The following is a 17,754-nucleotide window of genomic DNA, read 5'->3' on the forward strand; positions in this document are numbered from 1 at the left end:
TATTTTGGTGTTCTGCATTACAGTGCTTGAATGATGATGAGGTAGTGTGGCCTATACTGGCTCATATTATCAGGATTTGAAGGAGAATTTGTGGCTTTGTGGCTCCAATATGTAGCCTAGATGCAATATTGCAGCTTCACCATTGGGACCAAAAACATTGGTTCTGGAGGTATTTCTTAGCAGCTTTGATGAACGGGCGCAGTTAGTCTAGTTGAACGGGCTAGTCAGTTAGTGGGCTAGGACTAACTGGAGGGATAAATGGTGAAGAGTTGTGGGGAAAAAGTTATGATGTGTAGCTGATGTCTGGGACAGAATCCTATAGTTCATCTTCTGGAGACCAGAGTAGCATGTAGTAAGGCTTGGATTGACTGTGCTTTTTGACAGACTGATTGAGGAGCTTGTTTCTAGATGTTGAAATCAGTGGATGAGGGGAGTTTCCAGGGGGATTGAAATATTTTGAGTTCAGTTTCAAGGATTAAGCAAAATTAAGATCTTGTTTATATTACTGTGTCTTAATGCTGCTTTTTATAATATATTTGTACAACAATTAGTAAAAATGAAAGCAAAACTTACTCCTTCTGTAGTTCTGAAAATTTGATGTAAATTTTATGATAATATATATTGGGTTCCCATTCTCCTAGGTTTATTTGTATGTAGTCAAGCCTACTGTGCATGTGAATAGAATTTACACATTTTATGCTGTTTGCAAATAACTTATTTTCTACTCGCAGATGTATGTAAAATCAGGCAGGGGATAAGTGGCATTACATAGGAAAAACTATAGTCATGTTTGTGTTATCCTATAGACAGCAGGACCCTATGATAGTTGGAATAATGAAAGCATAGTTTATAAAAATAGATTTGAAGGAAGATACAGCTGGTTTAGAATTCCCCTGGCTTCTGTGAAAAGCTGCACTTGTTTTCTATATGGCAGAGAAGGTAATATGGATTAAAGGAAAGCACTTTTGCATTATTCTGCTGTGCTGTTGTTGCCCAATAGATCATTCTCTACTACATATACTGCATTAGAAGTAATGAAAAATATCCTGCAAACAGTAGTAGTCTGAGTCCCCAACCTTTATAAGGTTAGATGTAAAAGCTCACTTGTCTTTGGTACTAACGTTGTGGTTAGATGTTTCTTTTGGAAAAAGAATGTATCGCTTGACTTTATCTGAGAGCCCTTGGTGGTTTTTGGGATGGGGTGTAGGGGAGAAGGAACAGTCTCACATCACTGCATCACCACAGTGCACAATTCATAAAACATCTTTTGACTGACTATCCCTACAGTGGTACCAGATGATTAGGAGTTATGTTAGCGTGAAGTGTGACTGGTTGAAGCAATGTTTGTGTGGATCAAATGCATTATGCTGCTGAAATCTCTTAAATGATGTTAAGTCAGGATAATTATTTTGCATTGAGAATTTAGTTGTTTCTTTGTTAAAATAAAAAGTAAGGAAACATATCTTTATGGCTTTTAGTAAGTTTACTGCCTCAGTTTTTTGATCTTATGCATTTAGTGTACATTTTGGTATTGTAGTATCTACTGTAAAATATTAATATTTTACAGAATAATGAATAACCTAGCACTAATGGAAGACAATGTCAGTTCGCAGTGCATGTGGGAACTTTCAAAATTTTTAGGGTAGCTTGACCCCCAGTTTTCCTTATATTTAAGAGTTTGCCAGGTAGCCTGTGTCTCCAACATGTCCTTTATTCAGATTTTACATTGACTCAATTAATTGTTATTGACCTTAGAAAATTACTGGGTCTAAAGAACTTGTAGCCTTTGTTCATGTAGGTGGCTTCCGTCAATGTAATGGCCATGATTGTAAGCCCTTGCAGTATTCTGGCTCTGGACAATTAGCTTTACCCCCATTTAAACAGAAGTCTCCATTTGGACAACTGAGGAGGTTCTTGTATTTCCCTGTTTGCCTTGTGATCCTTTACAGTGAAGTTGCTTTTCACTGATTAAGGGTGTGACTTAAAATATTATTTAATCTTGTTGGACAGTTACAATTTAATCCTAAGCAGGAACCAAATTAGAAGTTGTATTCAATAAATTTCCATACCTGTCTTCTCTTCTGAAAAGGTTGGTATATCCCTGTGGCCATAGATTGACCCAGTTTAATTGCTGTCTATAGGCAATATTAAACTATATATTGTATAGTTATATGTATATTTTTCAAGCTGGTATACAGGATGGTAGGAGTCTAGGACGGGCCAAGTTGTGCTTACTCCCGCTATGCTGGCAATGTGTGTCTACTTCCTTATGGCATCCACATCTTCTAAAAGGCAAAGGCAAATAAGTAGATTTAGGGAAGTCACCCACGATTACATGGCTGCATGTAATGCTTTCAGTGCCATAACCCTGCTGATGTTTGGAGAAAACTTTGTTAACTATTCAAGTCAACCTGTAAAATGGCACACGCTGAGGTTGAAATACTTCTTACAGCACTTCCTTCTCTGCTCATGCAAGCAACTCTCATTAAAGCAAATATTCTATAGTTAAGGTTGTGGCTACTCTTATAAACCTTTTAACAGCTAATTAGAGTGCACTTTGGAAGTTGGGGAGGTTCTCCTGTTTGCATAATCTTGGGTTTCCTGATTTCTTAGAAGGATAGGATCTAGTGACTTAAATGCCTAAATACTCTGCCATCACTACTTAGGAATTTGGGAATACCACAATCTATATAGGAAAAACAGCTGTTACATTTCCTAGAGTGAGGGAGTGCAAGTCTCTGACATGATCCTCCCTAATTAAATTGCTTGGCACTGGGGAGAGGAAGATGCTCTTCATTTTTTTGAGTTTCAGCCTACTGCAAAAACAAGGCAAAGTTAAACCTCCTGTACAAAGGCAGATGCTGATCATCACCAATGGCACTGATGCAGATTTTCCTGAGGGTCTCACTCTGGATGGGTATATGTTAGACCTTTGCCCCTTATTCTTTTGTCACAGCAGGACTTAATCAAAGGCACTTTAAAAAATTTTGCACAAAACACTAGGAACCATATATTTTTCTTCCTTTAAAATATATTGATTTAAATTCCTGGGCACCAACATACTCCTTAGGTTCCTAATTTTAGGCACCTGTTCCTGTTATTATTTTGAAAAGGTAGAATTTTTAATTAATGTCTGGGTCACCTGAGTTGTATATCAAGAGTTCTTTTTGCGTTTGCCTCGTTCCCCAGAGGTGGTGCAGCAACCTCTTGGTCAGCTCACCCTAACCGAGTTTACCTTTGGCATTAATGAGTAAGTAACAACATAGCAGCTGTGGGCACACATCCCTTCACTGATGCTGTTTACATTCTGTAGTTGGGTATTTTTTTTTCTCTGTACTGTTTTTTTGACAGTTCTAATTTGCCGTGACGTGGTCAGTGCTGTTTCCTTCCGGCTGCTTGTGAGCCTCTGGTAGAGATAAGGGTATGTTTACAGTGCTTTTTTAACATGAAGCTGAAGATCTGCTTCATGTAGCAACATGAGCACTCTCTGGATTGTACAAAGAATTGATTTATTGGTTTCATTGTTTTGACACGAGGATTCAAGATTCATAGCATTTTACTTGCAAAACAACAACTTTGCTAAATTTGAACTGTATGTGAAGAAGAAAAAATGTGATATACTTGAGTTATCCTACAGCTGAGTAGGTTGGTCTGAGTTTTGTATTTTTACTTTGAATAAACTGTGGAGATGAGAGGTACTAATGAATGTGAAAACTGCATATCTGAATCAAATGAAAATATGGATTTTCATTTTGTTAACTTTTTAAACTTTTCCTTAGTCTCATGCTTTTAATATGAAACACTTTGAAACTGACGTCTTATTTCCTGAAACGGTTCTGTTTCAGGTAATGAAAGTTCTCGTACATTAATCAGTGAAAGTAATGCCTTTGGAGACACAAAAGTGTCTGACTTCCTCGGATGTAGATAGAAGAGTTTAATACGTGCAAAAGCTTTATTGCCACTGCTACTATTTCACATTGCTAATGTAACAAAATTTTAATGATAATTTTTTTATTTTTCCTCCACAGTGGTAAAAGCTATCAAGGCAGAACAAGCAGCTCAGGAAAGGATTTGCCTTGGTTTGTTTTGCTTTGAGAAGAGAAGAACCCAGGAACACTGATGATCTAAGAAATACAAACATTGATACTCGATTCATTTTGTGAACCTGCCTTTCTGCCCAGCTGGACCTCAGTGAAGCTCTCTGTTGTTTGACACTCAAGAACGTTTTCCTTTGTATGTGGAGCTGAGACCTGGGAATGCGTTATTATGGCAGCAGTTGTACAGCAGAATGAGCTTGTGTTTGAATTTGCCAGCAACGTCATGGAGGATGAGCAGCAGGTATGGGATGGTGTAAGAAACCATATTTGTACAAGGTGGTGCTAACAGCATTATGAAACATGAGGAAAAAATGTGCTGTAAAACACAAAAAGGAAACATTGAGGTCATTATTGTTGCAGCAAATCTTTGTGCTGTTTCAAAAGCTTCCTGTTGCTTCCTGTAACTTGCATGCGCGGAACAGAAATTGGTTTAAATGTTATAACCTCTGCAGTATTGCAGAGACATCCTCCTCCAAAAATATTTTTCCTATTTTGCTGATTTGTGCCAGTAGAATCCATGCACGTGTGATGTAGAATTCCCAAAGTTATGGTATTTTATAGTAGTTTCTACTTCTCTAGTGTGCTAGGATAGAGTTCTGAGTAGAAGCAATGGCCACACTGCAGATGACTGGAAGGGGCAGTATGTACCTGCTCACTGTTATTTACAGATTGGTTTCTAAATTGTGTTACTGCATGCTGGTTATTCAGAAGTAAGCTTGAAAGTAATTTAAATCGGTTTCTTTTACACTACAGGGAAAATATGTCTGTTTCTTTCTACCTGAGTAGACTCTCAGTTATGTGTTGATTATTTAAACCACATCCTGTGAGTCCTGAAGCTTCAGCGTAGGATTCGTATTGTAAAAATCACGTGGCTCCTCTATAGCTGGTGGTTAATATTAGAGCTTGCATTTATTAACAAGAAATGGGGTGTCTGAGCCTTTCTAAAAGGCTAAATGCCATGACAAACTGTTCCTTTTTTGTTAACATAAAAAGCATTTTTTCTCCTCTCTTAAAAAACTCCTACTTTTGGCTTTATAATCTTGTCTCTGGTTTTCTGCGTGGCCCAATAGCTGGCTGGGTCACTGGCCTGTTTCTGCTGTCAGAGTCATGCGATCATTTCAATGAACTGAGTGTTGTCTGTCTAAAGTGCTAACTCAGTTTGGGGTGGAATTAGTAATGTAACTTCCTTCCCTGTATTTTTCCAGAGCTTGTGGTAGCCTGGGGATTTAGATATGGGAATTGCACAAGCATAGTTGAAAATGAGTCTTACTTGTTACCTCTGCTGGTTGTTCATTGCTGACTTTACTTTACAAGGCAATAGGAGAGGGAAGAATTGGGGTACTTCAATGTGGTTCCTGGGAGGTGTGGTTTTGGCTCGTTTAGCCATGCATTCTGCTTCTTGCAATCTTCAGATGCTCGCCTGAGAAACTTAAAAAATACTAAAGAGTGCTCAACAGGACAGTAAAACCTTTCTAAACAGAGCTTTCTCCAGCTTCAGAACAAACTCAGCCTTGATGTTTATCTCATAACTCCACTGAATTCTACTCTAGATGAAGTCTAAGAAAAGATGTTCTGTAGTGTACCTAAAGGTAGTGAAATCAAAGATGTGAAAAGCCAGAGATAAAGGGTACATAGCAGCAAGTCCATTGCTGCCATCAGATGCAAGTTCCTTTTAAATCACTGGGTTCACTTAGTTCAGATGTCAAAGATGCAGGTAGCCGGCTAGCTGGCTGCCTGAAGGTACATCCTAAATGCTCAGTTGTTGAAGAGAAGTTCTGCACAGGCCAAGACCTGGGAAACTGGAGGAAGGTTTAGTTCGGCCGAGGGCTCATAGCACATTAGCCCAAAAAGACTGCTTTTTGCTTACACTTGGCTGACCTGCTTCTAACTACACAGGAGCTGTTGCTACTACTAAAGTTTTTAAATTCATAGATTAGTTGTATTTAGGGATGGATAACACAATTTGTGTACTTTGCAAAAATTTTAGCTCTGTAAGTGCTCTGTGTTGGGCAAAAGCATTTTTTTGGATCTTCATCGTATATGAAAGGTGTCATTTGACTCATCTTTGGATAATTATTTTTACAATGCCCCCACAGGCTGGCATTTTAAGAACTTTGACATTTCTTCTTGTCAAATCTTTGCCTGGAGCTCTCTTGTGCCAAGAGCTCTTGAGACATGGAACAGCTGTGGGGAGAGGTTCAGGGTCTAAGTGGCAACTATGCTCAGTATTTCAGGGAAGTCATAATTCATGGCTATTTTGTTTAATTCTTTTTTTTTAAGTCTTGGTTAAACAACCATAAATTATGAACAGTCCATTTGCAAATGTAAGCATTCAGCATTCAGTGGCAGATGCCAATGGGAGGGTTCAATCACATGGACCCGTGTGAACGGGAAAGGCTTGCTCTTATCAGCTTTATCCTTTGCAGTTTAGAAAAGAATGATTTTTAAATTTTTTGTTTTTCTTGGAAGGTTCATTTATCACACAGTAGATCTGTGGTGAGGAAGAAATGAAGTGAAAATATCCTTATAATTTTCAGAAGGGAACAAGTGGCTTGGGCTAAGGCTACTGATAACCTGTCTGGCTTCTGCTACATGTCAGGGATCTGGTTAAAATTGAGTTTGCTTCCCCCCACCCCCATCTTTTCTGTGTTTCTGTTTTATTTGGGTTTTTTGTTGCTGTTGGGAGACAGTGCACACAGAATTGGGCAGGAGTTCCTGCAGGCTTTGGCTGAGTCAATGCTGCTGCCTAAAGCTGCTTCTCATCCGATCTGCAGCTTCTTCACTCAATGCCTTTTCATTTAGTCCTTTGTGGATTTACAGCTAATGTGATATTTGATCAGGGCATTCTTAATTTAAAAAGCAGAATAAAAGCAGTTGCAGTAGCTAGATCCATAGTAGGAAGTTTTAAATGGTGCCAGGGAGAAGTTGAATCATTACAACCATTAAATTGCTAACATCATTCCCAGCATGACTGCTCTGTGTCGGGCAGTGCTCTCTCAGGTGGCTCTGATGCTTGTAGTAACCTGTGCCTGAAGACCCCTTCTGTACCTCTGGCATTTGTTTCTTTCTTCTGATAAAGAAGGGTCTGAGACCTTAGGTTGAGCCATGACTTCTGCACCATCATCTCCTGACTACATTTGCTCTTCCGTGTTCCCTGATATCCCCATGGGCTTTCAGAAAGATTAATCCACCTGGTCAAGATGATGGTCTACTGTTTTTTTGGCTATTTCCAGCTCCTGTAGAAGGTTCCTCCCCCCTTATCCACTGCAGAAACCTTTAAGGAAAATATGAAATCTGTAATGAGGTTGTTTTCCCAGAAAAGTGAGTGTCATGTGTCTGCTTGCAGCACCCCTCTGTGCAATTTCGTCCCGTCACAGATGCTGGCAGTGGGAGTACCTTTAAAGCCGAGAAGATGCCTCTGCACAGGGACTGTCAGCAAGGGGAAACCAAAAGCTGTTTTCTAGGCACTAGGATCACTTTCCCTAGTTCTGTTTAGTTTTTTGGGGTGTTTTATTTGGTTTTTTTTGGGAGGGGGTTTCATGTTTCAATATAAATGTCCATCTGTATTATGAGTCTGAATGGTGTTGTTTGGTTAAAAAGACAGTTATTTTTCCCTGAGGTTGCTTTCTCTTTTTTTATTCCCCATGTAGCTTTTCCCTTCTACTATCTATTGCATGTGCTTCTTCCCACCCATCTCTCACTTGTGCAGAATTTATTCCACACCAGTTAAAAGCTAGTCATCTTATTCCTGGGAAAAGCTGTCATCCTTAAAGACTTGTAGTATGAGAAGACAGTACCTCCAAAGCAGAAGAAATCCCCTTCCTTGTTTTCCATTTCCGTGGCCAGGATGGTGTTTTGAGCTTCTGTCACTTGGTGACAGTTCATGAGACAATTTTCAGAGAAAAAAAGAAACACCTTGTCAGCATGTCACACATACTAAAAGAATTAGAGAGCAGGAAGGAAGATTGCTGCTTTTAGCCCCTGGAGGACGACTGGGTTCAGTTTTCAGGGGATTGTGGAGTATAACCAACGCTTTCAGGGACCTGCTCACGGGATTTCCCATGGACTTCAGCATCTGTATGAAGTTTGCACTCCTCTGAATTAGTAAAGTCAGTCTGCAGCGGTTTGGTGTGTAAGATTTGGGAAGATTTTAGCAGTAGCTCAATTGTTTTATGTGTCCAGCAGACGTGGGAGATGGGTTGAAGCCAAGTCAAAGCTTTGCTGGAGCTAGGGTATCATATTTTACCTATATTTTGTATGAGAAACATGAAGCAGCAGAAGTGGGAGAAATTTAAAAATACACAGATTATTCTTCTGTGGATGTCTGTATTGATTTCTTGAAAATCCTTGCTGACACTTTAATTTGGGACTTTTAAAAAACTTGGGGATAGTTTGCACTCTCTTTTTTGCTAGGGTGTATAAAAGTATGTTTATATTAGAAATAAATTATTTTTTGATCTTGCTATTAGAGTGGTAATCTAATTCATGTTAATTGAATCACTACCTTGTGGTTCTTAATTTAATGCTTCCTCTGTGTGTAATTCTCATAACACAGTAGATTCAAAGGGAGCCATAGTAAAAAAGGGCTCTTTTGCAGTTCCAAATGTATACAGTTATTTTTGTGTCTTACAAAACAAGAGCTAGAGGAAGGTTTAGCTTGGCTTTCAACTGGGGTTCAGGCGCTTTCAGTGAAATCAAAAACATTATAGAAGTACTAAGGTGAGATTACTTCACAACAGTCATGTGTACATCTGTGTACATTAGTATTAGCTTTCAAAACTGAATGAAAGGCTTTTTAATGAAATCATAACCAATTGCAAATACGGTACAAAAAAGCAATGACCACTTCCACAAAAATACATTTCAAATTAAATTTGTTTGCAGGTGTGTGAGTGCTTTTCTCAATAGGAGTGTATTAGAATTTGTTCTTTCCTTTCCTTTTCACAGTCATGGCAGGAAGGAAAGTCCCTACATTGTACCACTGTAGGGTATGAGTTGAAAGCAATTATAACAATAGTTTTAAAATAAAAGGCCAAAAGAAGTGATGTTTACTCTGATTCTTCCAGTTCAAAACTGTTTAAGTTAAAGGATAGTACATTTAAAGTGTCTATATTTATGGGTGATTGTTTTTGTGTTCATCTCCAGTCTTTTGGAAGCATAGTGTGTCAGCAGCTTCCTTGGGTAGTCCAGCACCAAGTTCAGATGAAGAGGTATTGCCCTGCCATGGGGGTTTCTCTGCTGCAGACAGACATAGCGACCATATCAGAGTGTGTGTATGATGGATGTTTCTAGATATGGGCAAAATACAGTTTAACCTTGCAGAGCACTTCAGATCTGATCATATGGATCAAACCAAGTACTTCTGAACCACATGAAGCAGCACAGTTCGGTACCACAGGAAACATTCTGGTCAGTAGTGAAGTGTATTTTAGAAATATGCGGATGTTTGGGCTTTTGTAACTAGGTTTCATAGCAAAGTGAGTAGGGTGTAATATAAATAGGGCTTTGAGAAACTGATCTGAAAACATGTGACTTGATTTTGTCTGTGTTTTATTATTCTGTAACATTTTTCTACAACTTATCCTCTCGGAGGCCATTCCAGTGGCATGAGCATCAGCCATTAGAGAAGGACAATGCTGAGCCAAGTAATTTTCTTCTCCAGGAGAAGCTATTGTAAGGCTTATCTTGAGCACAGGCAACTCGATCTGTGTGTGCAGACAGTGCAGCCATTGAGCTGCTGCAGGGGCGGCAGCGGGGCGAGGGGAGCGCTCCTCGCTGCGCAGGCTGCTGGGGAGGAGCAAGTTGGCCACTTGCTGATGAGTGTGTGGAACACAGATGCCTACACCAGAAACAAGCACCCCAATGCCTCCCCCATTTCATAGTCAATGCAGAGAAATAGGTGCTTTTAGGGCATGGCATCCTGTCGTAGCACAGGAGCCTAAAACTGGGCAGGGAATTGTGCCCTAGAAATACCATTTCTGGCTGTTGGCTGGGAAGGAAACTTGGGGTTCCTAGCTCGTGTCCAAGTGCCTGCACCACAGCTGTCTGTAACTTAAATCCCAAAAGTTATGTGTTGTGGCATATTGCTGAAACTGAGGTATTTAAACTATTTTTAGAACATAATTGTATCTCAGGAATGAGGCTGGACCATCTACCTTGTAGCTTATGGAATGTATTGTTGCAAATAATTTTTTAAATGAATATAGTTTTTTACTTTTCTTCTCCGTTAACAGTGCTTTATCTTTTTTTATTGATGTGGCTTTTATTTAATCATATCTATTTGTTTATTCTTGCCTGGAAGCAAATAGAATCAAGGATGTTAGGGTCAGCAAACAAATTGGATGCAAAATGTGAACATGACTTTTTCTGAGGAGCAGTAGGGATCTCTTGGCTATCAATGATTTCCGGTTCCTCAGCTCCAGCACAATACAGCATTGGTTAGAGGTGCCCACAAAGGTGTTGGGTAACAGCTGTCCCATTGCCTGACTTGATATACACCTGTCATCTGATGATAAGATTGCACAAGAGGGCTTTAACTGGTCTGCACTTTGTTCATTTTTATTGATCTTCTACCATATTGCTGTCTTTTGAAACGTGTTTCATAGAATAGGTCATTATTTGTTGGGTATTCTTTTAAATTTTGCTTTTGTTGATTTTTTTTTGTTTTGTTTAGGAGACTGTCTATGATAGAAGCCCATTAAAATATTATTTTTGGGTTTTAGTTCTTTTTTTCCCGGTTCCCCTTTACCACAGTTTTTGCTGAGACTTGTTTTATAAAACACAGAGCAATTTAAAGTGGTAATTGCTGCCTTTTAGAACTTCTAATTGCATTTTCTGCTTTCAGTACTTACAGTCCAGACTCTTCCCTGGGGGGGCTTACTCCCATAGCTGTTGTCTGGGTTGAGCAGATAGCTCTGATACCATTTTCCGTCGGTGACGGTGTGCGTAGCGCCAAGAGTGAGAGATGAGTAATTCTTAAACAAGGGCAGAATCATACAGTTGGTTTTTTCCCTTGGGTTTTTAACTTGTGTGGTTAAAAAAACCTACTTGATCTTCCTTCCAATACCTGAAGGGAACCTACAGGAAAGATTGAGACTATTTACAAGAGTGTATGGTGACAGTACAGGTCAGTACAGGACAGTACAGGGAATGACTTCAAACTTAAAAGAGGCAGGTTTAGATTAGATATTTGGAAAAAGTTCATTACTGTGAGGGTGGAAGGGTACTGAAACAGGTTGCCCAGAAAAGTTGTGGATTCCCATCCCTGGAAGTGTTTAAGACTAGGCTGGGTGGAACTTTGAGCAACCTGATGTGGTGGAAGGTGTCCCTGTCCATGACAGGAGGATTGGAACTAGATGATTTCAAGGTTTCTTCCAACCCAGGCCATTCTATGATTTGATTCTATGAAGTATACATATCTGTGCTCTTCTGTGGAGGGTGAGACCAAAGGTACATATACTAGTTTTCTCAGAAACATGTTTTAGCAACTTTTTAGGTTTTTTCTTGTTTTTAAGCTTGACACATTCATAATGTGTTTTATTTTTGTAGTCAGGGAACCTTAGAGTTACACTAGACTTTCTTTGAACCTGTTCTGCTATCAATCTGCAATGACTCTCTTCTAGCAAATGACATTTTAAAATACTTACTTTGAAAAATACAGTGTCTGTAGTAGATGTTACTTGGTGAAAACCTCTTCCTGTTGAGCGGTTGCCTTTTCAGAGAGCATGTATCTTGTTATTATTGCTAGTCAGTTTGATTTTTGTTTCCCAGCTGCCTCTTTTCTTTTGTATCTGATGCAAAATGACTATCAAGACCAAAGGATTGTGTCTAAAAGCAGACTTAGGAAGGAAAGTGGTGAGGGGGGTGTGGTGTGAGCAAATCAAATGACTAAAGCCATAAGAATTAGAGAGGGAATGTATTACAGCACCTTCTGTAGCAAGTGTCCCCTAAAATAGTGATTTTCAAATAGTGTCTCATAGGAAATTTGGTGCTTGTGGGAGCTTAGTCCATTCCTCACAGCCACAGGACTCCTTCACTCTCAGCTTGATGGGAAGAACAAAAAGTAAAGGTGTTTGCAGCAAGTTGCTCATCCAGTATTATTGCCAGCAAAGTTTAGCACTTACTGTGGTGTGCCACTCCTCTGTATCGTCAGCTTTGATGCTGCAAAGCTATGTCATGCAAGTGGTGTTATGTGCATACAGTCAGTATACTACAGCAATATACTACTACAGCAGATACAGTCAGATACTACAGCAATATTCAGCCTCTGGCTCCTCGTGGGCCACTGCTGCTGTCTGCTTTCAGGTGCTAAAAATCATCTTGTCCTTTTAGTCCTCCCTCCTGACTGTTCATTATCCAGGTGGTTTAGTACAGCTCTGTTGAAGTATTAGTCACTAAGTGGCTAGGTTGGAGGCAGGCTAACTAATATTTTGTTGTTTTTTTCTCCAATCCCCAGCTTGGTGATCCATCTATTTTCCCTGCTGTCATCGTGGAGCATGTTCCTAGTGCAGAGCTCCTACATAACTACTCTGGCTTAACCTGTGTGGATGAACCTAGTGACATGATCACTGAGAACTCTCTGGATGTGGCAGAAGAGCAGATCATAGAAGATGATGATATCACTCTCACAGGTTGGCAGTAAAACCATCTCTGTGCCATGTCTTTGCACCAAGATGGCTGTGACAAAAAACAACAGGGAGCAACATGAAAAGTGGTATTGAATGCTGTTAATTCTGTACAAGACAGAGAAGATGCTGTTAATATTGTTAGCAGGTGGCTTGCAATCCCAGTTGCACAGCTAATAATGGTGAAGAGTTTCATCCATCAACAGTGATTAAGGCTGAGTCCTGCTCAGAGTACCAACAAGGTTTTTCTTTGTTCTTCGTAGGTTTTGTTTGTTTTTACTTAATAGGTGGTATGTTCCTAAGTAGACATACATAACAACAAGCAGGAATTTGCAGCTTGAGTAGATGTACTGCTTTTAACTTCTCAAGGGTATACAGTTATAAATTAAAAATGTGCATGCTAGCTTGACTTACTGGTGTTAAGTACACTCAGCATAGTATTAATTTTGGGTGTCTAGTAATGATTCACACCTAAAATACAGATTTTTTTTTGTAAATTCTGTTAGAAAAGGTACCCTAAAGAACAAACAATTCTTAAGAGAAAAGCTCAGAGATCGGTCTCATATTTTAAAAACAACTCTTTACTGAATGCATGTATTTGAAGTGCTTTTGCAGAAAATATCATGAAGGTGGGGTAGATATTTTACAGAAAGAAGTTTTCTTTCAGCCACTAGGCTCCACACCTGGACTGTTTCCAGGGTTGGAGACAGCTTCCTGGTTTCGCTCATACTTTTGACATTATTTCCAAAGACATGCTCTGATACCATCTTTTGCTATCAAAAGCAAAACAAGAACTTAACATAACTTGACATGAGGAACAGTTCACAGAGTAAATTGACATGAGCTGTTCTCAGTAAATGGTTTTATCTGATGATTACGGCTCCTTTTTTTCATAGTAGTGAATTATCTGTGAACAGACTGTGACCATACAAATAAGTTAGGTTATTATTCAAGAAGATTTTCCATACTCAAACAATATTTCATGTTGAGACTCTTGCCAACTTGCTGTTCAGATTAATTATTCACACTACAACTGGCATTTCCCCAGTGTGTTACTTAAGCACCACTTAATGCATCTGTGTGAATTTCACAGCAGATCATTTTTGTGAATCTATATTCACTGTAATATGTTGTGTGTGAATTTTTACATGTATGAGTAATTGTGAAACTCCACTTTTGTGAATACCCTTGTTAACCTTCATTTTATTTTTTTTTTTCTTGCTGGTCACATGAGAAGGGTTTGCAAATTGCTGCCAGAAACTAAAAATATTTAATCCTTGTAACTGATGGTGTCCAAAGGTTTCTGGGATACTTTGCAGGCAGACAAGTACAGTATTGTTCCCATCATCCATTACAGTTCAAGAAATCTGGTTTTCTTTAAAGGCAAAGTCCTTAGAAATTGAGAGCTGCCACTTTGCAGAGATGATTGTTGTGAAGGAGATGTTGACTAATTATCTGTTTCACAGTCTCCATCCTGTGCATGCTGTGGATTTCCTTAGAAGGGAAAGGGGGTGAATGCAGTCCGAGCTGGGACCAGCACAGTGGCTCGAAAGCTCCTGCTCAGGACAAGGCAGGCAGCACTGGTGGCTCAGCCCCTGGCCTGTGGCATGAAGCTATCAGCTTGACTCTGGTGGGGCAGAATTTGGGGCTCAGGGGTGTGAGGGCACCCCACAGGAGGAGACAAAAGGACACTGGTGAGGGAGGCCCCTGTTACCTCCCTGCCCACTGCGGGCAAGCATTGGCTCTGGCACAGTTGCCCAGCTGAACTGCAAGGCTGCTGTGTGAGAGACCCCAGTTCAAGTATAGCTTGCTGTAGGCTGCTTCTGAAATGGAGTTAATCATAGCTCAATTTTCCCACCTACTCTATTTTCCAGCTGCTTTTTTTCTTTTCTCCCGTCTTTGAAGTTTCCTTCTTGATTTTGTTTGCTCTCAGCAGTGAAATGTGTTGTTTTGCTCTTTGAAGTTAGTACCAGTTTTTTCAGTCACTTCCACATTATGCCTTTGAGAGAGGATCAGACATCATAAAGACTGTACTAATTCCACATTAAAATATTTATAAGACTGAAGTTCACAGCAAAACAAAACTGAAACCACCATAATTTATGACTAAACATTACTGAGCGACAACTGCTTATATGAAGGATTTAGGGTTTTTTAAGTTACTAATTTTTCAGTACTATTTTATGACTGTCATCCACCGGGCTTCTCTTTTCTCCTAGGTTAACAGAAATTAGCAGTAGGCCTCATGCAACGGAAGCCATCAGTTTTTCAGGATCTATCTGCAGAATAGTGGATGCTGATAGGTTTTTTCATCTGTAGGATGTAGCTTCAGCCCTTCAAAAGCACAGTTATCACATTTTGGTGATTACTTACCTGTCATATATATTATAACCTGCAGAACACTATAAGAACAGCATCTGTTGCACATGAAACCCTGCTGAGACATGGCCAGCAATCAGCTTTTTAGCTAGATTTGTGCTCGTGCTGTAAATTTTTTTGTAATGAGTAGGCAGACGTGCCTTATCACCCTCCTCTTTAAAAGCACTTTTCCCTGGAAGAACTGTGATGGCAATTTTATGGTCAGTTTGTTGCCAGTCTTATGAGATTTTAAGTGATTAACCATCATGTAGTAAAAGGTGATTAACAAAATTAATTGGAACATTTGGCTTTGAATGAAGTTTTATCTCTAAAGGGAATATTGAAATATTTTTTTCTCTGAAAAATACAGGCGATAATGTTTTGTGCAGAAAAACTCCAGGCCAACTTGTCAGATGGTACAATTTGCTACACTCTGTATATCTTATTAATTGTGCTAGTTACGGATATAAGGTGCACACGAAGGAGGAACTAATTGAATTATGTAATTCCTGAAAACATTTTTTTTTAAATTCTTATTATAATATTTTTTTAAAACTTTGTCATGTTTGGTGAGTTTCATTTATTGAAAACCACAGTTAATCAAAGTCTGCTGTTTGGCGTTGTTTTCATGGGATCAGGGAAGAGGCTGCACTGAGACGGTTTGGGGGGGGAGGGCATGAGAGAGCAGGGACAGAAAATGTGCATTTAGTTGTCCTGTGCCCTGCTCTGTATAGGGAGCATGGAAGTGTGCATTTTCATAGATCAGTAATGGTACTTGATAACCAGTTCATTTTATAACATTTTGAAGTTTGGTACCACTTGTAGTACATTTCGTGGAGCTCTAGCAGTCCTGCACAAACACAGCTTCTTTGGCGGTCATTTGTGGTGTTAACAAAGAAATCCGAAGGAGTAGTTAGGTGGAAACTGAACTTCGTAGTGTTAATCTGTGAGGATTGTGAGTTGATGAGATGCCAGTTGCAAAAAAACAGGTTTTGGTTTCAGTTACTTTGTAAAGAAATTATTCACAGCTGCCTGTAGCTCTGGTAAAACCAGAGGGATTTTTTTTTTTATATACCTCCTCAATGAGACAATTTTCTTTACAAATTGTAAAGCCTTATTTAAAAAAGAAAATGGTGATTTGCAGGTCTCCTGAAATACCTGTGTTTTAAACTCAGTTTTCCAGTGTCAGATAACAATCAGCTAAGAGTGGATACTAAAAAATAAGTGCTTAAATTTACCAGCCAGCTATTTTGCATAAGGGGGGGGTCTGTGCATTTCTAATGGCTCTCTTTCCTCTTTTAGCAACTTTAGATTTCTTCTGACGTTATTCTGAGGTTCTGCAGTCCCTGTCTTTGTCTCTAGTAAAACCAGTAGTGAATTCAAACACAGCTGTGACTAGCACAGCCTTTATCTCGGCCTGGACAAGGACTCGTGTTGTCCACTCTCCAGAGCTTTCAGCAACCAAGGAAGCAATGGGAATGGGATAGAATTGCCTGAAGTGGTGTTAAAATTTCAAAAAAGGCACTAGACAGGCACAGAGAAAGCAGGACTTTGAACTGAGGTGGGGAACTTCCAACCTGAGGCATAATTTCAGAGCAGAATGCTGTGTTTGGGCAAGCCTTGTGCTAACGCTGATTCATAGGGAACCTGGATTCGCAGTAGCTGGGCAGAAATTGGCATGCAGATACGGAGGCTTATGTTTGTGGCTTGCTCAGATAAACAAAAACTTGTAGAGTACCCTGAGAAAAAGCTGAAAATATTTTTAGGTGTGTTTGGTCCCCTCCCTTCTCTTTCTGTCCCTTTTTTCTTCTCCTGTTTTCCTTTTTTTCTTACCCATTTTTTCTTCCCTGCCTCTTTTTCCCTTTTTCATTTTTTTCTTCCAATTTTTTCTTCCCCCTCACCCTTTTCTCATTTTTTAAAAAAGCTTCTGCCTATTTCAGATAGTGTTTGAAACCTGATACTTTGCAGAAATGACACTCCCTGCTGCCCCATTTTTTCAGCTCTGACTTTGGCAAAGAGGAACAAATGAGCCATTTAATCCCAGTTCTTCTTAAAACTGGGGCTGTATCATAACAGCCAATTATTGGAATACCATTCTGCAGCATTACAGAAAAGCTAAAATAAGAGACACCAGCTTGCCTTTGGTAGCTGAGCTGGTTATCCCTGAGCACTGTCTCATGTTGAAGGATGCAAATGAGCATCTTGCTGTTAAAAGGACAAAGAGGTGGTCCTCCACTTTTTCTGTGAGGTGCCCCACACCTTGTTTGTATTAGCCTTTGAGTTCTTGTAATTCAGCTTGCTAACCCAGCAAGACCCCCAAAACCTTTTCAGACATTTTATGAATCTCAGTTGTCTCACTATGTGATAAAAAAAACGTGAAGCATGGCATATGTTAAGTGACAGAAGTTTGGATCATGAGCCAGGGGCAGAGATGGGAAGAAAAACCACAACCCTTTCAGCAACAGGGAAATATTAACTTGTCTTAAACCACTTTGTGAAGTCATCTTCTCGGAAGATGCTTGAAGAGTGTTGGCAAGAGCAGGGGAGTGGTTAAGAAACTTGTATTTGCCATCCTGTGTTTGTGGATAGAAAGATAGTGCTGCTGCTGGTAGAGGAATACATCTGGTGCAGGTAGCTCTGCTGGCAAGCTGCAGAGTGAGAGGCACATTGAGCTC

The 17,754-nt window shown here is 39.6% G+C and overlaps 1 protein-coding gene across 9 annotated transcripts in view; it reads left to right on the top strand.

Annotated features, from left to right (window-relative positions):
- The window catches only part of ELF1 (E74 like ETS transcription factor 1), an 88,112-nt gene that overhangs the window by 46,349 nt on the left and 24,009 nt on the right, over positions 1-17,754 (top strand). For all 9 annotated transcript variants that reach the window (XM_063392182.1, XM_063392177.1, XM_063392179.1 and 6 more), the window contains 2 exons: positions 4,029-4,338; positions 12,553-12,727. In XM_063392182.1, the coding sequence (XP_063248252.1) occupies positions 4,267-4,338; positions 12,553-12,727 (247 nt within the window). In that variant the 5' untranslated portion in view covers positions 4,029-4,266. The remainder of the gene's footprint in view (positions 1-4,028; positions 4,339-12,552; positions 12,728-17,754) is intronic.

This window comes from Prinia subflava, chromosome 3, assembly GCF_021018805.1.
Source record: "Prinia subflava isolate CZ2003 ecotype Zambia chromosome 3, Cam_Psub_1.2, whole genome shotgun sequence".
Classification (NCBI taxonomy): domain Eukaryota; kingdom Metazoa; phylum Chordata; class Aves; order Passeriformes; family Cisticolidae; genus Prinia; species Prinia subflava.